The following is a 22910-nucleotide window of genomic DNA, read 5'->3' as shown; positions in this document are numbered from 1 at the left end:
GAATGCCTGGCCTTGCAAATCTTCTAGGTGTATCCTTGTGCTGGACAAGGTAGTTCCCGTGGGCACAGCTGGAGCACCTGGGAACCATGGGATCTGGTGGGAAAGGGAACCACTGGAAACCTTAATTTGAGAAGGGAAGAAGTATGGTGACCAGGAACAAAGTAGGGCAGGAAATGGAGAAGAACCAAGTGCCATGGACAGGCCTAGAACCATGAAACTAAAGTCAGAACTGGAAGAAAGCATCATGTGGCTTGCTGCTCAAAAGCTGGTTCATGTGGCACCCTCCTGAATGGCCCCCAAAGTATCTCTGGTGTGGAAGTCCCTGGATTTTCCCCAGCCCTGCCCTCTCCTTCAGTGATTGGATAGCAGAGGTGATAAGGACTTACAGCCCCTTTCTCATTGGAGAGGAATACTTGTCATTTGGCTTTGCAGAGAAGGTTCCACCTTGCTTGTAGTATATGATCCTTACCATGTGCTAGTATGTCACATTTTAAAGGACAAAACTGTAAAATACTTATATTAGCTTGTATTATAACATTAACATTGTTGACAGTATCTGTTTTCCAGGCTGAAGTGATTCACTCGTTACTCTAGTCCTGCTTTAGTCCTTTGTAATTTGTGGTAATTATACTTTTCTTTTTAATACAAAAAATGCATACAAATAAAAACTTGAAAAGAAAAAAAACAAAAACAAAACCAAAAAACAAAAGTTGGTGCATGAACAATGACCTCTGCATCTCCTGGGAGCAGAAATGAAGACTCTCAGTCCCTACCTAGACCTCTGGATCAGAGTCTGCATTTTAAGCAGATTCCCAGGTGATGCTGGCAAGTTAAAGCTAAAGAAACAAAAATCTGATCCAAGGCCGTTAATGTTTGACTTAAAGTTGCTGCAGTGGAGCCAGCAGAGGGCAGTGCTGCAGAGCTTACCAGAGCTATCTGAGGGACCTGGAAGTTGACGTGGCGCTGATGTGGTGAAAACTCGGGCTGATGCTGGAGTATTCTTTTTGCCCCAAATGACTTCAGTTTTTCGATAAGTGAACACACGAACCCACTTAGTTATTCTGTGTTGTTTATTTACTTATTTCTCCCACGAAAGTGATGGAGAAGTAGGCATCTCTGATTGGGTCCTCACACCACGACCTATCCCAAGTCTCAGCTGGCCCAGATCATGAAACACGTATGCATGGCATGCTTGAGGAGGTCCGAGGACCTTTTCCGTACCAGTTGTGTTAGCACTGTGCCACCACTAGGCCTCTAACCCACTCAGTTTTGATATATAGAAACAGATGGGAATCTGGGAACACATGAGAATCAGGCTTGGTCCTTGCCTTGCAGCTTCCAGAAAAGTGAGTTGTCTTGGCATAAGGTATTAGGTGCCATTGAGGGAAACCTGGCTTTGTGAGCGTGCATCCTGTGCCCTAGAACTCACATGGCGCCCTCTGCTCAGAAGGGCAGAGTTCATGAGTTAGTGTTCTGCTCTCACCATCTAGAAACTTCTAATAATTTTACTTTTTACTGTTTTTCTTGTTGTTTTTGCCATGTAGCTCATGTGCTCATGGAGGACAGAGACCCAGAGAGAGGGAAAGTGAGACAGCACTCTCCAGGAGGGTTGGCCACGCTGCAATCTCTTCTCTATTCTCCTCTCAGGATTTTGGGCACATGCATACAAGTGCCCAATGTATTTTTCCAAGCCACCAGGTCCAGGATTCTAACTGCATAGTCAGTCACGTGGGATCCAGTTGCCCCAATCTCTATGTCATCGACTGGACCTACCTGCTGCTTTTTAAAGATATTTATTTATTTATTTATCTATTTATTTATTTTGAGTCTCAAGCTGCTGGGTTTGGGACTCAAATCGCAGTTACCCATGTGGGAAGACAGTGCTCTAATGACCATGCCACTTGCTGACCTTACCTGGCCCTTTTTAAGTGAAGTCCATGGGGACAATGGAGCATGCCCGTGGGAGTAAGAGCTACATGAAATATGCATGTTCATCATCATTTCTTGTCATCTCATTTACATATGGCATTTGTGGTGCCCCACTGGTAATCTGTGGTGCACAGCAGACCCTCAGTGCGGGAGTTCTGGAAGACGCAAATGAGTGTAGAGTGCTGATGCTATGGATGCTGCCAGCTTTCCAAGAGTACTAGGAGGATAAGTATGCATCAAGAAGTGGAATCAGGGAACCAGCAGTTAGCGTAATGGCTATGTCGCTGGACTCCCATGTAGTCGACCGCGGTTCGCGTCCTGGACCCGGTGGCTTAGAACTCACGCCGGGTGTGTGTGCGTGTGTGCCCAAGATCCCGAGAGGAGAATGGAGGAGAAGAGATTGCGGCATGACCATTCCCCCTGGGGGGTGATTTCTCGCTTTCTGTCTCTATGTCTCTCTCTGTCTGTCTGGCGAGCGCACGTGCCCTATAGCGAAAATCTCTCAAAAAAAAAAAAAGTGAAATCAGAATATTTAGGTTAGGTCTGTGAAATGTTTCCTCTGTTCTGGTAAGAACAAAAGACATAAGTGCATGGGCTACAACATACAAATTGAGTAACTTTAATGATTCCCCATATGAATGGAAGTTTCTTACATTTATGTTTAAAATTGACCTTGTACAGTATGGACAGTAAGTTTCATGATAATCATTTATATTTTTGTCTTTAGTTAGATCACTAAATAGAAAATAAAAAAACATTATCTCAAGCAAAAACAGACTGTGAAGGAAAGAAGAAAGCTTTATGTGTTGGCACTTCATTTATTTACTTTTAGTTTTTTGTTATAGGGCTTGTGTGTTTGTTGGAGAGAGAGAGAGAGAGAAAGAGGGAAGGGGAGAAATCACCTCTCAAGGATTGGTCAGTGAAAAATCACCTCCAGAATGATGGCCATGATGTAATCTCTTCTCTTTCACACTCCTTTGAGGATTTTGGGCACACAAGCACACATACCCAATGTAATTCTCACTTTATCAGATCTGGAACCCCAACTGGGCAGTCAGTCATGTGTGTGGAGAGCAGCCATTCTGAGCAAACGTGGTGACCTTCAGACATATGCAGAAATGCGGTCTGTGAGCTTTATTTGCATAGCAATGAAAGCATTCACATATGAATACACTAGCTATGTGCTGTTATCAATACTGCAAAGTAGTATCAGGTGAAAGGAAGTCACCTGTGTTTATCAGAATCAGCCCCAAAAGATTAGAGAAATCACATGGCACCATTCTCATTTCAGTCAGCCGATTAACATCGGAAAACAACTGGCTTTGCATTCCATTCCTCTTTCCCCATTTTCTGAGGCTGGCTCCCATCTTGGCTTTCTCCATCAGAGAAGTTGGGCCCACCTGATCCTGCTTCTCTATATTTGTATGTCTTTGTGTGTTTATTACTATGCTTATTTCTAATCCACAGCCCACCTCCCCCACTCAGAAAAACGCATTTTACCGAGTGGGTTCTGGAACATATGGGATCCAGAGCCTTAACAACTATGCCAACTGGCTGGCCTTATTTTAGTACTTTTGTCCATTTATTCTTTTATTTTTAGGTTTTTGCCATAGGGCATGTGTGCTCACTACGGAGAGACAGAGAAAGGGAAAATGAGAAATCAGCCCATAGGGGATGGGCATGCTACAATCCCTTGTCTTCCATTCTACTTTCAGGGTTTGGGGCACACATGCACACACACACACACACACACACACACCTGACATGATTTTCAAGTCCCCAGGTCTGGGACCCGAACTGTGGTTGTCCATGTGGGAGTCTAGTACCTTAACCATTTTACTACCTGCTGGCCCCCTATTTTAGTACTTTTAATGGCATGTCTAACCTGCTTTTTGAACAAGGAGACTCACATTTTCATTTTGCTCCGAGCTCCACAAATTACGAATCTTGAGACCCAGCCCCGGTGGAGCAGACAGTAGGGATGCTGCTGCGTGATGCTGAGGACCAACTGTGCCAGGCGTACCCAATGATCCTGGCTGGCTGAGGGTCATGGCATGAAGATGCCATCAAGGGTTCTGGTCTCCCTCTCAGGAAATAAATAAGTATGTGCCTTGTGTTGCCCTGAGGGATGAAAGATGTAGGGAAGAGTTGGTGCCTATGATCTGAGCCATCTAAGGTGGAATTTGCCTCGCCTCACATTTCTAAGTAATTAGAATAGAAACACGGTGACATGGTGTCTGGGGAGGGGTCCTGCTCTTGAGCACCTGGGAATGTGCTAATTTGTGGTAACAAGTGGCTTTTCTTTCCTTCTTACTGCTTCCCCAGAAATGCTTTTATTCCACTTCTCAGTGTGTGTGTGTGTGTCCCCAAAGAAACTCTTCTTCCACCAAGGAAAGTGAGGGGGAAAAAAGTGTTTCTTTTTTTTTTTAGAGAGACATTTTTGCTATAGGGTGAGCACGCTTGCCAGAGGGACAGAAAGTGAGAAATCACATCCCTTCCCCCAGGGGGGAGAGCCTTGTTGTAATTCCTTCTCCTTCATTGTCTCGGTATCTTGGGCGCGCGCGCACACACACACACACACACGCACACACACACTTGGCATGAGTTTTAAGCTGCTGGGTCCAGGACTCGAACCACCATTGACTATGTGGGAGTTCAGCGATGTAACCCTAACACCATCTACTGGTCACAGGGTATTTCTCAGAAGAAGAAGGCCTAGCTAGTCTGAACAGAGGTGCAAGTTTAAGAGACATGGGGCTGGATTGGGCTGCAGGCTGGGCTGGGAACAGGTAGTGTCTTACGGAGCCCAGGCTGCTTGTCACCTGGTAACAGACAAAACCCAAGCTCTCTTCCCATGCATGTGCAGTGCAGACCAGGCAGCTGGTGCTGTTGTCAGTGATGGATCTGAGGGCTCCTGCCTGTGTATAATGGGAGATCCTGGTGAGAACACTGTGTCCATTTGCTGGCTGCACTGGATCCCCAGTGTAGCGGGGACTTGAAGAGTTGCCCACAAACTTATAGTGGTGAAAAGGGGAGAGTGAACTCAGCTGCCCCTGAGAGACTTGGGGGTCCTTCCATGTGGTAAAGCTGTGTTTTCAGGGAGTAAGCCTGACCCCATGTTTGCAGGAGACCTAAGGCATGTGTTTCCCCGGAGGATTTGGAACAAGGCAAACGACTGGGGAGAAGGCCAGAAGAGGTTCTTGGGAGAGGTGGAACTCCAGGAGGCTTGACCCTGATGTTGGAACACAGGTCAGGGGCTGCACAAACTATCTCCATAGCCACCCTGGTGCTCAGGTGCCTCTGATGCCAAGCTGGTCCTCTTTGTGTCTACATGTTCCAGTTTGTCCAGGCTGATGGAGGGAACGTTGTCTGACAGATGTGAACAACCTCAGGAACAATCCATTTCAACAATCATATCAAACCGTTATGTAAACAAATAAAAAATTTGCATGATGTTATTGTCATTATTTTGGTGGGAGCACTGTACGTGCATCTACATATGTATTACATATTGAAAAACAACTAGCGGATATAAAATTAAATAATTACTGTAGTTTTTTAAATGTTCACTTGAAAATCCTTGTAGATGGCTCGACAACAGACTCTCCACCATCCCATCCAGCCCAGGCTTCTGCCTTGGTTAGAAACATGGTTGTTGATGGAGGCATGGCCCCCTGGTCTTGAAGTTTCACTCTTGGGTTAGATGAGCTCGTTTAAAGTAAGATGAAAGCCAAGAAGGATGGGCACCATGACTTCTAGACAAGTTGCAAACCAAGTTATGCCAGGGGATCCAGCTGAAAGAACAAGAAAATCCCAAATATTTAGCTGTCAAGGTTAATGAGTTGAGAAGGGACAGGAGTACTTGATGTTGGCATGAGAACTTCCACAGCAGAGGGATGAATTTCCTCCCTGAAGCCCATTTCAGTGTGCCTGGAACACTCTTTTCCTTATGAGAGCTTAATCTCCAGACTTAAGATACACAGAGTGGAGCAATCCCTTAAATACCCCTAGCCTAGCTGGGATACTGGGATACAGGGAGTGTGGGCCTAGAAAAGAATCACTCCCCTGTACTGAACTGCAGGGAAGGAGGATGGAGCTTCAGGTGGAGACAGAAGACCATATAATGCCCAGCTGACTGGAGGGAAAAAGGGCCACTTGCCCTTCTAGTGTCTTTATCCCACTCTCCCTCTGTACCACCTAGGAAGGAAAAAGGGAAGGGAAAGGGAGAAACAAAAGGAAAGAAAGGAAAGGGTGTAAGAGGGAAAGGAAGAAAAAAAGAAAAGGAGAGGAAGGAGGAAAGGGGAACAGGTCAGGGGAGGGGAGAGGAGAGGAAGGGAAAAAAATCAAAAGAGAAGAGAACGAGTCACAAAATAGGGAAAAGAGATGGGGAGCTTTCTAGGATAATTTGGGTGGTAAAAAGTGACAACATGGGTCACAAAAAAATGGATTTGCTTTTGTTTTTGTTACAGAGAGTGTGTACTTGCCTGAGAGAGACAGAGATACAGAAAGAGGGAAAGTGAGGAATCGCCCCCTGGGGGGATGGCCATGCTGCAATCTCTTCTCCATTCTCCTCTCAGAAATTTGGGCACGCATGCACACACATGTACCTGGTACGATTTTTAAGCTGCCAGGTCCGCTATGTGAGATCCGGTGCCTTAACCTCCATGCCACCTGCTGCTGCAGAAATGGGCATATTGTTGCTTTTATCCTCTCTGCAGATGAACAGTCACTCGAATTTATAAGGGACAGGGATCACCCTCTTCTTGTTTCCAGATCTCAGGATGTGGTGCAGATATAAAGGTAGGGTTGGAACCGCCTCTCCAGGCTGTGGTCTCATGGCCAGACATCAAACTGCGCCCTTGGGTGTGTGACAGCATTGAAGCAGGGCATCAGCAGAGGCCAGAAGACTGGCCGGGTAGCTGGGAAGGAGAAAGAAGGGCATATAGGCCCCTTAGTCTACGTGTGGGACAGAGATAAAGAAAGGGAAAGAAATCAACGTAGGTAGAGGGTAGACTAAGCCTAGGAAGACCATGAAAGAGCAGAATCTCCAGGGGTCAGAGATCACAGGTAAACAACACCGCAGCTATGGGTATTCCATACATGAGTATACGCACTAGGCCCCAGGATGTGACTTCAGGGGAGCGGGGAGTACAGGGCCTGGTGTGCTGGAGACAGTGACCTAAATATTTTTTTTCTTTTTTTGGAGAGGATTTTGCTATAGGGCATGTGCGCTCGCCAGACAGACAGAGAGAGACAGAGAGACAGAAAGCGAGCAATCACCCCCCGGGGGCCATGGTCACGCCACAATCTCTTCTCCTCCATTCTCCCTTCGGGATCTTGGACACACACGCACACGCGCCCGGTGTGAGTTTAAGCCACTGGTTCCGGGCCTCAAACCACGGTCGATTACCTGGGAGTCCAGCGACATAGCCATTATGCTAACTGCTGGTCCCAAGAGATAGTGACCCAAATTTGTGAAGGGATCTCCAGAACCCTAGTATCTCCACGGTTGAGGAGACTGAGCCCAAGGTGGCTACCCTTCGTTGGGAACGTGTCAGGCACTGTGTTAGGTAAGTGTTGCAATTTGAATAGCTCTCTGAAAGTCATGTGTTAAACTATTATAATGAGATTAGGAGGGTGTAGACTTAATCCAATTATGATGTCAAAAGGTGGGGCCTTGGGAAAGAGATCAGGATTAAGGTCATTGGGGTGGGGCCCCATAATTGAGTTTGGTGTGTTTGTAAGAAGAAAGACCAGACCAAAAATGCATGGATGGACACAGTCACTCTGCTCTTGCCCTCATGATGTGACCAGATCTCTTATGGCTCCTTGGGTCTCCAAAACATGAGGTGAATAAACCACTAGTCTCTTAAAATAATCCAGACCCAGGTATTTTCTGTTATTAGCAATGGAATGGACTAGAACAGTAGATTGTCTAATTTAAGGAGAAGCTAAGACTTGGCGAAACTGAGTAATTTGTTTAGCTGTTAAGTGACAGTCCCTGGATTGACCCCAAATGTGACTGACTTTAAAACCCATACCCTTAAGCACCTGTGTAGGTCTGCTCTGGAGCCAGGAGTGAACACCAGCAGTTTTTTGAACCCAGAATCTGCCTTTCCCTCCTCAGTAAGGAACACGAGCCTGGGGCAGAGCAGCCTCCACCGGAGGATCAGCTCTCACTCCTGCTCGTCTCTGGTCCTTCTCTCCTTGGCTGACGTAGGCTATCTATCAGACTTGCCCTGGGCCCCTGCTCAGCAATGTTTGGACTGCTCTCTCACTTGTTCTGATTTCTCCCTGCTCACCCTGGTGTCTCAGACTATCCTATATGTACCCTGCCTCAGACCCCAGAACCAGGCCTTGTTAGAGTGGGGCAGAGGGAGAGGGCACCAGAGATCCCATGCCAAACACCCTTTGCAGACGAAGGCTCTGAGCTCCCCCAGGTGAGGTGTGCTGGCAGGGCTGGGAGTAGAACCCACAACTCCCTTTTGCTATTCTCCATGTTCTGGGCCAGGAGGCTCACAGGATCCCCTCATCTTTCTCTATTCATCAGAAAACAAGTAACTCTGTGCACACTTCAGCTCCCTGTAGGCATTTCTTACCCTGGATACAGAGTGATGTGAAGCAGACAGTGCCATACTTGCTGCTCACAGGATTGCTGACTTCACAGATGTAAAACTTGGAGAAGTTTTCTGGCCTAACGATGATTTCCAGCCTGCTGCTCTGGAGCTCCTTTGGAAGGAGCCCTGAGTAGTCATACCACCTGTAATTTACAGACTGGTCTGGCACCACACATGACAGATTCAGGTAACAGGTGTTGTGCTCTTTCTTTGCCTTCACAATGGTTATAGAAGGCTGAGGAACAGGATCTGGAAATAGAATGAGACAATGGATTTATGTATTTTTGAGGCATTTAGGCTGTGAGTACCTGAAGAGGTAGAGTCATGGAGGGGCGGTCCCTGCAGAGGGAGCCAGTGAGCAGCTTTGACCTCTTAGGCTCCAGACTGCAGAAGCTACTCCTTGGGGATGATACTAAGCTGGATCCAGAAGAGGGAGCCAGAATCCATGACATGCACCCAGGAACAAAGCTTGTGACCCTTCCTGAGCTAGATAGAATGGCCCAGTGCTGGCTGAGAGACCCGCTGGAGTCAGAATCAGAGTTGGTATGCCAGCTGGCTGAGATGTTCAGGGCCCTTTCTCTTCTTTTTTTTTTTTTTTTTTTGAGAGATTTTCGCTACAGGGCGCGTGTGCTCACCAGAGAGAGACAGAGACAGAAAGAGAGAAATCACCTCCAGGGGGGATGGCCACGCCGCAATCCCTTCTCCTCCAATCTCCTCTCGGGATCTTGGGCACGCACGCACACGCGGCTGGTGTGAGTTTTAAGCCACCGGGTCTGGGACGCGAACCGCGGTCGACTACGTGGGAGTCCAGCGACATAGCCATTATGCTAACTGCTGGTCCCAGGACCCTTTCTCTAGTGGTGGTCACAGCTGGCACGTTGGATAATCTGTGCCTCAAAAATTCTTGGGTTCAGATTCAGTGAGAATCCTGAGATAAGAGGTTCCACCTGGCACATGCAAAAACCCTTTGCATAACTACCTGGGGAAGGTGCTGTCTTCCTGGATTCTGGCAGAGCTGGAGGAAAATCTCCTGTAACCCCCAGCAGCACACACCAGAGGTGCTTAACAGCACTGTTCTGTTAATGTCCGTATCTGAGTGTCTAGGACAGTGCTTGCCACATAGCAGGTGCCCCACAAGTATCTAATGAAAGGATAAATGAAGGAATGAATCAGTTATGAAATAGAAAGGATGCTCGCTTTGGAGTGAGATTAGCCTGGGTCCTGAATGTAATTCTGGGAGAGGGACTTTGAACAAGGTGTTTACCCCGTCTATAAAATAACTCTACCTCACAGCATGCTATTAATAAGATAAAATGGCACCGTCCATGGGAAGCACTTTTGTCGGTTGTAAACATGGCCCACATCTAGAGGTCACCTGGTCATCATGACTGTCAGCCTGCTGCCAGATGGGATGAGAGGCAATCCTAACTTCTGGCCCTTGTTTAACTAGGGCCGGTTTACCTCAGCTCCTCTCGGATTCTTTCATTCTAGTCAACGGTAGAACACAGAATGAGTGCAGTTCAGACCCCATCGGGTTAAAACTGGCAGAGGACTTACAGGTCAGAGCTTGCTTCTGGGTTGTATGTGTGGAGAGGCTATAGAAGCACTTCCAACCTGGGCTGTGGAAGTCTAGTTCCATCTCCTCCATGAAAGCCCTCTCAGATTGTTGTACTCCCCCACATGCTTTTTTTTTTTTTTAAATTTAATTTTTGGATAGGGCATTTGTGCTTGACAGAGAGAGGGAAAGTGAAAAAGTACCCTTCTGGGGGTAGAGCCCCTTCTTCATTCTCCTCTAGGAATTTTGAGCACATACACACACATGTCCAGTGTGTTTTTCAAGCTGCGAGGTCAGGGACTCAAATTGCTCAGTCAGCCATATGGGATCCAGCTGCCTTCACCTCCACACCATCTGCTGGCTTCCACCCCCCTTGACACACATGCTTTCATTGAGCAATGTTTACGCTGGCTTTCATCACTTCCTGTGTTCTGACTCGTGTCTTAACACTCCTGCACTTCCCCCACCTACTCACCAAGCACCTTCAGGGTGATCTTCCACTCTTGCAACTTCCCATCCGTCTTCAACACCCTCATGAAGTAGGTGCTGCTGTCTTCTCTCTGGACATTAGTGATATGTAGGGCACCACTTTGACGAATAAGCTGGACCCTGTCTCTAAATTGAAGACCAAAGGTCCTTGGCTGGTTGTGCTCCCATTCTATAATCTTCTGGCTGTGACTGTAAAACCAGGTGAGTCTCTTGTAGTCCTGAGGCAGGCTCTCAGAGATTTGCAGAGTCACATTGCTGCCAGAGAGCTTGAACATCTCAGGCACTGAATGATCTGCTGATGAGAATCAGAGCGAGAGTCACCTTAGAGAAGCCCACGGTTTTAGCCTGGGCTAGTGAGGCAAGGAGGAGAGAAAGGATTTCTGCCCAGGAGCAATAAGCATGGTCTTCACCAGAGGTCCTAGTTCTCTGATCAGAAAGTCAATGAAAGTTGAAGTTTGAGAAGTAGGCGTGTTGTTTATAATCCGTCTATGTTTACCCCTGGACAATAAAGGAAAAGGACACCAAGGTTGGTCCCGTGGTAGGAGTGTGCCTGCTATGATTTGAATGTGTCCCTCCAAACCCATGTATTGAAATCTGGTGAGCCATTTTAACAATGTTGAGAGGATGGAGATGTAATTCAACTGTGATGTGAGAAGTCAAGGCTTTTGGGAAGCAATTGGGCATCAGCGTAGGACTCCCGTGACTGGAACCTGATGGCTACAAGGACATACAGACACAGACACACATGCATGGTCTCTGTTCTGCCCAAGCTTTTTTCTTGTTTTAAGAGAGAGATTTTGCTATAGGGCATATGTGCTTGCCAGAGAGAAGGGGAGAGAAAGAGAGACAGAAAATGAGAAATCACACCCCCTCCCCCCCCCAGGGTGGATGGCCATGCTACAATCCCTTCTCTTCCAGTCTTCTTTTGGGATTTTGGGCACACACACACATGCACCTGGTGTGAGTTTGAAGCTGCCAGGTCTGTGACTGGAACTGCATAGAAATGACCCAAGATCTTCCCCAAGGCACATCATAGCCAGATTGACCAAAACCACAGACAGAGACATGATACTAAAACTGGCAAGAGAGAAATGTCAAGTTAATTTCAAAGGATATCCCATAAGGCTAACATTGGACCTCTCATCAGAAACAATGCAAATAAAGAAAGAATGAGAAAATGTATTCAAAATGTTAAGTGAAAAACACTTTTGACTAGAAATACTATACCTGGCAAGATTAACTTTCATATGGAAAAAAAAAGACAAAAATATTCTCAGATAAACAAAACCTGAAAGAATTTACCAACACCAGACCAGCTCTCCAAGAAGTGCTGAAGGGAGTGCTATACCAGAAAAACTAAAGTCAGACAGAAATAAGAGTATAAGAAACAACCAAGAGAATGGCCAACCTAATGGTAAGGACAAGTCTGGAGCTGAATATTAACTTCCAGAGTTTAAATGGAAAGATCAGACTACAGTAACACTGCAAATTCAATAAAAGAGAGATTAATTATGGGAGTCTGAACTAGTGAGACAGAATTTTTTTACTTGAGACTAAAACATTACTGATTTTCTTTGATGCTTTGATTTCTGTGTTTAAGGATTTTTGACTTCTCTTGAACTGTTGATAGGTTTGTCTACCTACTATTTGAACTGAATCCTAACCTTTTCCCTGGCTTTCAGTTTTAAGCAAATTTCTCTTAACATCTTTTGATTTTGATCTATTAAAACAAAATTTATTTATATTAAAAATAGTACCAGTAGATAGTGTAATGGCTACATTGCTGGACTCCCATGTAGTAGACCACAGTTCGAGTCCCAGACCTGGTGGCTTAAACTCACACCAGGTGTGTGTGTGTGCATTCCCAAGATCCTGAGAGGAGAATGGAGTAGAAGGGATTGTGGTGTGGTCATCCCCCTTCGGGGGGGGGGGTAATTGCTCTCTCTCTGTCTTTCTGGCAAGAGCATGCACCCTATAGCAAAACTTTTCCCCTCCAAAAAAATGCATTAAAAATATCTATTAATATCTATTTAATGACTGCAGTGAGCTATATAGCCCCAGCAAGGTGCTACTTTGTAGTATGTTCTTTTTACTCACTGAGGATTATGCCTATAGTAAGACATGTGTTTATAAATATGTATATATCAGTTGTTCTTGCTATTGAAAGTCTTTAAATTAATTAATATTTTTAGTGAATCCATAAAATGAAAAAACAAAGGCATGGAAAACAACTGTACATGCCAGAGACAGTATGGAAGAAGGGGGAGGAGGGAGTTGGCAGAGGATGAGAGGTAGGGAATTAAGGGAAGAAAAGCACAAAGGCATATAAGAAACAAGAAATAGAAACAAGAAATAGAAAATTATTTGTTGATTTGTCAACTGTTTAAAACTTGTGATTTGTTGAGAATTCTTTTCTTATTTTAACTAACTGATTTTTGTTTTGATTTGTATTTGTCATTGTGATCTTTATTTTCTCCTTCTTCATGAGGATACCTCACATTGTATAAGTCTCAGGTTATAAACAAACAAACACCTGGTTGAGTTAGGAGGAAGAAAAGATAATAGCTAAATGGTGCAAGATGGAAAAAGTTCTGTTGGCTCTTTTTGTGGAAGGAGAAGTAAGAATCTGTGTACATAGGCTTAGAAAGAGCAGTAGAAAAAAGCTAAATGCAGAGGAAAGGGGGAATATGACCCACAGCACTCTGGTGTCAGATTCTGTCCCCAAATCTCAGTCATATTCTTCAACATTGCTCACATCTAGATATTCACTTTCCACATGATTGTCATTTCAAAAACATTCTCTTCAAGATAAAAATGTCTGTGTCCCCAGGGCTTTCAAATTCCTATTTATTCATCCTTCCAACTATCCATCCATTCACCAAATGTTCATGGAAGAGGCCAGATGGTGACATAGAAATAAACATCAGTGCTTTGCAAGGTTAATCCATGCGGTAAGGTTCCCAATTCATATCCCGAAATCTCCCTGGGTATGCCAGACACACATGCATCCATGACTCAAGACTGGCTGAGGCTGGGTGTGGACAGTGGTGTGGAGATCCTGTTGGGGGTGTTATCCCTCTGTCTCTCTCTCTGTCTCTCTTGCTTACAAAAAATAGATAAATAAAACCAAGGCCAGGCCTATCTTGAGATAGTTACTCAGAATTTCAGCTGTGAAATATTGCTTTTCTTGACCAAAAATGAAGATTTTTCTACTGAGACTTCCCCCTCCAGAATTATTTCTACCTCTAGGCACTAAGTGTCTAGGAAGGTCCAAGTCAACAGGATCCTAACATCTGAATACAATTAGGGTCAGAATATTCATCTATTCCCACTGAATCTGATGCACAAAGAGTGAAAATGGAACAGAAGAGAGATTGCAGATCACCTTCTTTTGCACACCTCTGAATATGCAGATTGAACTTTGAGAATTAGGCAGAAACACACCATCCATCAGATGACTAGAAATCACCACAGGGTCACAAGAAATATGGGAAAGCAAGAAAATATCTCTCTTACAAGGGAAAAGAATAATTCCTCTTCATCCTCAGACAGTACAATGAAACTCATGGAAATGTCTGATAAAGAATTTAGAATGTTCATTGTGACAAGGATAACAGAGATGGAAGAGAAGAGAGACAATGAACTGCAGAAGAGGTAAGAGAAAGGAGCTGACAAGTTCCAGGAGGTGAGGAAATTCTTGCAAGATCTGAAAGAGGAAATACACACTATAAAAAAAGAATCAAATGGGCCTGTTGGAGATGAAGGTTGTAATACGGGAAGTCAAAACCTCCCTTGAAACTATTAAAATCAGACTAGATCATACAGAAAATCGAATTTCAGTTGTAGAAGATAGAATTGCTAGCCTAGAAAAATCCACCACAAAGACTGAGAAAATACACCCCCCCAAATGAGAATAATATAGGAGAAATACTAGATACCATCAAAAGTCCAAACATCCAGATTATTGGTTTCCCAGAAGGTGAAGAAACTCATAAGAGCATTGATAATCTATTCCATAAAATCTTGTAAGAAAATTTTCCAAACCTAGAGGGGCATTCAAAGATCCAGTCTCAAGAAGTACAAAAACACAAGAGATGGGTGTGAATGCCAGATGTGGTGTGTGTGGAGGAGTGAGGCCTGGGGAAAAACATTTGGAGGAGGGATACGGAGACAGCATTGTTGAGACAGAGAGGTAGTATTGTTATATTTTGATCAACTGGATCGGGGAGAAATGTTCACATATTGAAATGATCACCTTGTAAGCTAAATAATGTAATTGAATGTATTTAAAAATGTAAGAAAAAAAAAAAGAAAATATAAAAGAAGAAAAAAGAAGTACAAAGGATCCCAAATAGAATCAACCCAAGAAGATCTTCTCCAGAACGCATTATAGCCAGATTGACCAAAGCCACAGACAAAGACAAGATACTAAGATTGGCAAGAGAGAAACGTCAAGTTACCTACAAAGGATAACCCATCAGGCTAACAGCAAATCTCTCATGGGAAACAATGTGAGCAAGGAAAGAATGGGGAAATATATTCAGGGTATTAAGGAAAAAGCAATTTCAACCAAGAATACTGTACCCGGCAAGATTTTCCTTCACATGGGAAGAAAAGACAAGAACATTCTTAGATAAACAAAACCTGAAAGAATTTACCAATACCAGACCAGATCTACAAAAATTTCTCAAGGGAGTGCTATACCAGGAAAATTAAATATAGACACACAGAAATAAGAGTTCAAAAACTAAGAAACTTAATCATAGGGTGTGGGAGGCTGTGCACCAGCGAATATCGCCCTTAGGTTTTGGTTTCTCAGCAAACAATTACACAATGGCAAAGGCCATGATTGGCTCCCCTTCAAAACCTCACCTTCAAAACCATACATTGATTGGCCACTTCCCATAGCAAATCGGTGAGCTTAGAATCCCTCTGATTTGCATATCCGGCACCTCATGATTGGTCCACAAAAGGAACCAATCATAACCCACCTTTTAACAACCAATCACTGCCCACCAACATGTATATAACCACGATCCCTGACCCACAATCGCCAGACGACTCTGAAGACCCTGAAGAGCTGTGACACTGCGTCGTCTCCAGAGGACCCTGAAGACCCTGAAGAGTTGTAACACTGGGTCATCTCCAGACGACCCTAAAGAGCTGTGACACTGCGTCATCTTTGGACAACCCTGAAGAGCTGTGACACTGTGTCATCTCCATGCTGCCCACAATAAACGGATGACCCTGAAGAGTTGTAACACTACGTCGTTCATCCCATCTCTCACTCCTTCCCTCAGGAAATCTGTTCGACTGTCCCCCGGGTCGGGACAATAGGGACAAGTCCGGAGTTGAATATTATATCCCAGAATTTAATTGGGAAAATTGAACCACAACAGAAGATAAAGTACATGAGACTGAACTGGTGAAATAGAATTTTATGACTTTTAATTAAAACATTGCTGATTTTCTTCTAGGCTTTGTTTTCTGGTTTTAAGAATTTTTGTCCTGTCTTGAGCTGCCGACAAGTTCATGTACCTACTATTTGAACAGAATCCTAACCTGTTTCCTGGCTTTAAGTTTTAAGCAAATTTCCTTAACATTTCTTTGACTTATTAAAGCTAAAACTGCTTTCCTTGAAAAAAAATAGATAAATAACTTTAAAAAATATGTATTGAGCACTTACTCTGTTCTGGGCCATATGCAGAGACATTCATACACGTAGACATTCATTTCCCAGTTCTGACTGGTACAGTTCACATTGCATAGTCCCCTGACAGAATTATACAGTCCAAGGAAGTAACTGTGTAAGCACGCTGTGCCTGGCACTGTGCTCGACTTTGATCCTAACAATGCAGACAGAGTGTCTGGCCTCTTGGAACATAATAGCTTAGGAGGATGTTCTCTCCAAGACTTTAAATCATTATACATATAGCCCACATTTGTTCTCATCTTGTTACTTTTTTCCATATATACTAATAGAAGTGATAATAGGTGGCCTAGACCAGTGTGTTTCAATCTCAGCACTAGGAACATTTTGGCCCTGATCATTTTTTGTCTTGGGGAGTGGGAGGGAACTGTTCTGTTCATTGTAGGATGTTTATCCCCTGGCCTCCTCCCACTAGACGACAGTAACATCTTTCCACTTCTGACAACCAAAAATGTCTTCCAAAGGACAAAATCTCCCCACTCCCAACCCATTTGATAACTACCGGCTGTGTCTTCCTTGCAGACAGTCTCCAGCAAGTCTTAGACATGTACTCAGGAAGATAGCACAAACCTACAACTACGGTTTGAAATGATTCCCCCTAAACTTAAGTCATGGATTTTGGTTGTACTGTGACTGTATCAAAAGAAAACTTAGGGTCAGCCAGTGGCATGGTGATCGAGGCAGTTAGAACTCCCATGGCCAACTGCAGTTCTGAACGTAGTAGTCTGAAAACTATGCTGGATGTGTGTACATGTGTGCCCCAAATCCTAAAAGGAGAACAAAGGGGAAGGGACTGTGGCATGACCGTCTTCTCTGGTGGGTGATTTCTCACTTTCCCTCTCTCTGTCTCTCTCTGGTGAGTGTGCACACCCTATAGAAAAAAAGAAGAAATAAAGAAAACTCAACCCAACTAGAGGGTTAAGAGATGGAGCCTTTGAGTGGTGACTAAGATTGGATGAAGTTGTCAGAGTAGGACCCACCAACTGAATATGGGTTCATAAGGAGAAGGAATGAGACCACAGTGGAGACACAGACATACATGCTCCTGATCGCGGCTGTCCTATACTGCAGCAAGAAGACCCTGACCTTGCTCTTGGACTTCTTGCCTGTGAAACCATGAGCTGAATAAACCTTTATTCTCTGAAATTATCCAAACTCAGTGTTTTTGTTATCAGTAACAGAATGATCTAGCGCACCTGCTCTCTGATGACAGAGGCAGGTAGTAAGCATTAAACATTAATCAGTATTTTATTTCAACATATAATCAGTGCCAAGATAAAGTCACACACAAGACGTATATTTCCTCCCTCCCTCCTTCATCACCTATGTGCAATGATTCTAAAAAAGTCTGCTCTGGTAGACTGTGACTCTTACTGAGAATAAAGAAATAGTTCATTGTTAATAAAATCTTGATTTGCCTTCCTAATGATTTTTTTCTTCTTCAGCTGTAGGGTGAATGTGCTTGTCGGAGAGAGAGAGAGAGAGAGTGAGAGAGAGAGAGAGAGAGAGAGAGAGAGAGAGAGAGAGAGAGAGAAATCACTCCACGGGGGCAGGAAAGTGAGAAATCACTCCCCAGGGGCATGGACACACTGCAATCATTTCTCTTCCATTCTCCTCCTGGGATCTTGGGCACATAAGCACACTTACCCAGCGTGATTTTCAAGCCACTGGATCTGGGACTTGAACTACAGAGTTAGTCATGTAGAATCCAGCACCATAACCTCTATGTCACCTGCTGATCCATAGTTCCATCTTTCATAAGGTAGGTGAAAACTACTATTTCAATCCAACAGGAAAAAGTAGTTGGTAATGTGTCTGGATGCTTAGCATAAAGTTACCTATAGCTTATAATAAGAAAAGAAACGGGCCAGCAGGTGATGTGGTGGTTAGAAGTGCTGGATTCTCACATGGCTGACCTCAGTTTGAATCCTGGACCTGGCGGCTTGCTTTTTCACTTTTCCTTTCTCTTTCTCTGGTCAAACTAAAAATAAATAAATAAATAATAATAATAAATGGAATTAAACAAATAAATAAAGTCTAAAAATAAGAGAAAAGAAAGATATGCTTTCTGTGTCCACCATGTTTCTTGTCTACAGGAAGGCAGAATTATAAAGGGGGAGGGCCAGGAATCATCAAAGGAACTCATAATCCTGCACCAAAGAGTGTGCCCAGGTAAGAGAAAGAGGTTATCTAAAGGAAGTCCTGACTACTCTAAAAACAAGTCACATGGTTTCTAGCAAAAGTCTTAAGCAAGAAAAGGAAGTGAGTTTTGAAGATGTTGATGTAGAAAATCTGGAGTTCTCTGATGAGATCAAATATTTATCAAGTCTATACAAATCTTTAAGGAAGTTGTTTGTCAGTAGAGAGTAAAGCCATATCTGTCCTTATCTTGTCTTGGGTGAGAAGAGAAGGGTATCTTGGATGACAACAGGGTATTGTTATCTGAGATATGAAGTATAATGAACTGGAAGACAATATTACAGTGGAATCTGATGTAGAGGAAGAAGATATACCAGAAATGAACTATTCTTTCAAGAGATGTCAGTGTGGGGGCCGGCCAGTGGCATGGTGGTTAAGGCACTGGACTCCCACATGGTTGACCGTGGTTTGAGCCCCAAACCAGGTGACTTGCTTTCTTACTTTCTCTTTATCTCTCTGGTCAAATTATAGAATAATAATAATAAATAAAATTAAATAAATAATTATTTGTATAAAAAGAGATGTCAGTGTGAATGGGAAGGAGACTGTATTCTGTAAAAGAGCATGAAAGGTAAAGATAACTTTTTTCCTTTTTTTAGTCTAATATTTAGGAAGGAAAAAAAAAACATAAGCTATGATAGGCCAAGGGAAGGAGCAAGTGGAGGGAAAGAACAGAGTGAAAGGAGGTGACTGATGGGATTAGATGCTGGGGGCTCAGAGCAGAGCTGAAGGAACAGGATGGGGGATACCTCATCCTCTGAGGGAAAACAGAAGAGGAAGGCAACTGGTGATGAAGAGAAGCTCCTAGTTTGGATTGAGACAGTCAGGAAATGGAAGGGCTTCCTGCCTAATGACCTCTGATTCCCACTTCTTCAGTGAAGTAGGAGGCAGCTCTGCTGAGAGGGCAGAGGACTGAAGTAAGATGTCTTGAGAATAAGGGTGAAGGTGTGAAATAGCCACCATGGGAAATGGAAGACAACTTTTCAGAGCCAGCAAGACTTGGGTGAAACGGTGACCTATAACTTACTCCCTTCTTCCTCCTTCTATCCCTCCATCCATTTATCCATACACACATGTCCATAAGTTAATTCACTCACCTAATAACTATATAGTAAGCGCTTACTATGTGCTAGGTTATGTGTGGGTAGCTCCTTCTCTAAGGCACTTAGAGAATATGGACCTAGATATAGCTCCTTCTCTAAAGCACTTCCACTTCAAGGAATAGAGACAATTAACCAAACAATTCCGTTAGTGGTAATCAATGTTAGGATTGGGAAAATATGGAAGGTTGAAGGGGCACATAAGAGGGATCGCATCATTTGATTTTGGGGGTCACAAAGGATTTCACAGCAAAAGTGAGTAGGAATCAATATAAGTGGGATTAAGACACAGAACGATGAGGACTGGGACTACTGAGTGTTCCAGCCAGAAGAGAAAAGAACAGTATCAAGTGGCCAGAGAATAAAAGCAAGTCTCATTTAAAGAAGTGAAAGTAGTTGGGCTGGTTAAAGCATAGACTGGAGGAGGGCAGGAAGTGACCGCACTGTGACTGTGAGCTTCCTCTTCAGAGTTCTGCTTTCTCATTGGCTACTGGGATATGAAGAAATTTAAGCAGATATAAACAGACAACCATTGTAGAAAATGTATACCAATGGCAGTGTGGTGAATAGGTTACATAGAATGGAGTGAAAAGAACAGGTGGAATGGGCAACTATTGGGGTGAAAGGAGAAACTGATGACTTGATCCAGGATAGGTTGCAGTGGGATTAGGTGAAATTGGACCTATTTGAGAGATATTCTTTTATGTTTGTTTTTGTTTTTACTACAGGGTGCTTGTGCTCACTGGAGAGAGACAGAAAGAGGGAGAGAGGAAAGTCAATACACAGCGGGGATGGCCATGCCACAATCCCTTCTCCTCCATTTTGAATTTTGGGTATGTGCCTGGCATGATTTTCAAGCTGCTGGGTCTGGGACTCAAACTGTGTAGTCAGCTGTATGTAATTTAGCACCTAAACCACCACACACTGGCTGGCCCTTGAGAGAGATGAAGGTAGAATTAATTGGAGTTATTCACTGAACATGAAAGGTAAGAGAAAGAAAATCATTGAAGGTAACTTCTAGAATCCTGGCTTGGACCACTGGACAAATGGAGATACATTTATTAAATCAGAGAACAGTGAGAGAGCAATAAGTCTGAGGGGAGGGAAGATTATAGTAGTTTTCCTAAGGTCTGAAAAATATGTGTCATTCCTCCCATCATGAGACAGAGTTTATGTTCCCTCTCCTTGAATTTGGGCAGACCTTGATGATGGTGTCAGTGGATAGAAGACAGCAGAATTGTGGTCTGAAGTGCTGGGTTAGGAAAGACCACACAGGTTTGCTGTTTCTCTGGGGACACTCTGGATGTTGCAAGTCACCCAGCTATTGGAGTCCTCCTCAGCCTAGTCAGCAGCCATGTGCATGAAGCCTTTGAGATGACCCACGGACCCACCTTGATCTGACCGTAAGCACACAAAGGGACGAGACTGTATCCTCATTTGAAAAATGCGGATAATAGAGACCTCACCAATTTTTCATTGAAGTTAAACAAGATCATATACAAAAATGCCTCCCACAATGCCTACCACACAATCAATCCTTAATTTTTATTTTATTGCCCAATTTACACAAAGGGATAATGCTAACCTAAAGTGCTTTTGACTTGTCTAGAGAAAGTCCTAGAATCTTTCTCTCTCTCTCTTTTTTTTTTCTAAAGATTTCTGCCATAGGGCAAGTGTACTCACTAGAAAGAGACAGAGAGAAAGAAGGACCGTGGAAAGAAGGACCGTGAAAAGTCAGCCCAGGGAGAATGGCCATACCATAATCCTTTCTCCTCTCAGGATTTTAAGCACACACACACATGTACTCGGCATGTTTTTCAAACCATCAGATCTGGGACTTGAGCCACGGAGTCAGCCACATGAAACCCAGTGCCTTAACCACCCGGTGCTACATGCTGGCCCAGCCCTGGAATATTTCAGTTCTTGCTGGCAATACTACCTTTCCGAACAACTGGACCGTACTTCACATCGGCCCCACTGCCGAGGCCTTACCAATGTCCCGTGAGTTGAGTCAGGACCGTGGAGCCTGCACAACTCCAGCCCGAGGACAGTGTCTCTGCATTTACATAATCCTGAGCCACCCTCAAAGGACTACCACCCCGACAGGCCTTGTTAGCTATCAACCATGTTTACATAGAGCATTGCTCTCTTATCTCTGAATTTTGCATCTACCGTACTCTTATGATGCTGTGTAACTTCCCCTTACTTGTTCATTTTCACTCAGTTTTTCCAAGTGATGAGGATTAAAACCCTTTGAGTGCTAAAGACCCCAGTATTTCTTTGGGAGACCAGCAAGAAAGATAAGAGCTTAAATCCCTGCTTCTTAGCTGTCCTGGGGAGTCAGGTAATAGCTGAAGAAAGAGGGTCAGGCAGCCATAGCAGGAAAAGGAGAGGTAGTGCTGTCGTGCACACAAGGAGGACCGGAACAGGCCCTGGCAGAAGAATCAATCTTAACACAACAATCAGAGATGTTTGGGGGCTCCTTTGATACTGAGGCATCTTGAACTTCTCAGATCCTCATTCAGAGACCTTAGGCAGAACTATCTTTTCCAAGTTTTCTGTCCTGCAATTTTGATCATTGGGACAAAGACTATTATCACCTTGGATCAGGACACGACTCCTTGCATGTACTGAAGGGGACTTCAAAAAGTTTGTGGAAAATATGTATTAGGAAAAAACAACGTTTAGATTTCTTTCTTTTGGTACCAAAATAAACCCATTCTTTATTTCCATTTTCCATGAACTTTTAGAAGTCCCCTCATACAGAGATCTCCAAGAATATCTACAGGAGCACAAACACAGAGTGACTGAGCACAAAACATAGCAGCTACCATTGAAGAGCTTCCTCTCACTAAAGTACAAAATCACTCTCCCACGACTTCACAAGCGACCGGCTGTGGGAAGAAATATGAGGGGCCTTATTTCCCCATGCTTTTGTCATGTCCTTTGGGAAAAGAGATGGACCCCATTCTCCAAGGCTGAGGAAGGCTCCCCAAACTTGCCAGAGCCCTGGGATGGGGGTGAGAGCACCTGCTGCCTGGAGGCCAGATCCCACCTCAGGGTTGAACTACATCCTGTCTCCCCCCTCCCTTCCATCTGACTATGCTTTCGGTACACACATATGAGAAGTCAGTGGTGGAAAATACCTTGAATGCTGATCGCAAGAAACAACAGAGGCAGTAACAGTTTCAGATCCAAACACCATCTTCTAGAGCACATTCTGATTTCCAGAGCTTCTTAGACACGGTGGAGACAGCCGAGAGCTGTGCTAGAAAGAAAGTGGCCGAAGGTAGAAAGGGAACTCACGATAC

At 44.1% G+C, this 22910-nt stretch overlaps 1 protein-coding gene and 1 long non-coding RNA gene across 4 annotated transcripts in view; one reads left to right on the top strand and one right to left on the bottom strand.

The window, feature by feature from the left end:
• Positions 1–5441, top strand: part of LOC114006215 (uncharacterized) — a 24039-nt gene extending 18598 nt beyond the window's left edge. Inside the window, exon 2 of the long non-coding RNA XR_003547970.1 lies at positions 5056–5441. This is a non-coding gene — a long non-coding RNA (uncharacterized LOC114006215). The remainder of the gene's footprint in view (positions 1–5055) is intronic.
• CD48 (CD48 molecule) lies at positions 5369–22910 on the bottom strand. 3 transcript variants are annotated; one of them, XR_003547969.1, is made up of 5 exons: positions 22746–22910; positions 10577–10885; positions 8529–8795; positions 6537–6848; positions 5369–5723 (listed from the first exon to the last, which is right to left on the bottom strand). XR_003547969.1 is itself a non-coding variant. In XM_006168817.3 (4 exons), the coding sequence occupies exons 1-4, from the start codon at positions 22816–22818 to the stop codon at positions 5629–5631; spliced, it is 744 nt and encodes a 247-aa protein (XP_006168879.1). In that variant the 5' UTR covers positions 22819–22908; the 3' UTR covers positions 5369–5628. The 3 variants fall into 3 exon arrangements, 2 of the variants coding, with proteins under 2 accessions (XP_006168879.1, XP_006168880.1); XM_006168817.3 differs by lacking the exon at positions 6537–6848 and having other exon boundaries at positions 22746–22908; XM_006168818.3 differs by lacking the exon at positions 6537–6848 and having other exon boundaries at positions 10577–10882; positions 22746–22908.

This window comes from Tupaia chinensis, unplaced genomic scaffold, assembly GCF_000334495.1.
Source record: "Tupaia chinensis unplaced genomic scaffold, TupChi_1.0 Scaffold146187_1, whole genome shotgun sequence".
In the NCBI taxonomy this organism is placed as follows: Eukaryota; Metazoa; Chordata; class Mammalia; order Scandentia; family Tupaiidae; genus Tupaia; species Tupaia belangeri.
The sequence above is the reverse complement of the archived record's forward strand: the minus strand, read 5'-3'. Positions and strand labels throughout refer to the sequence as shown.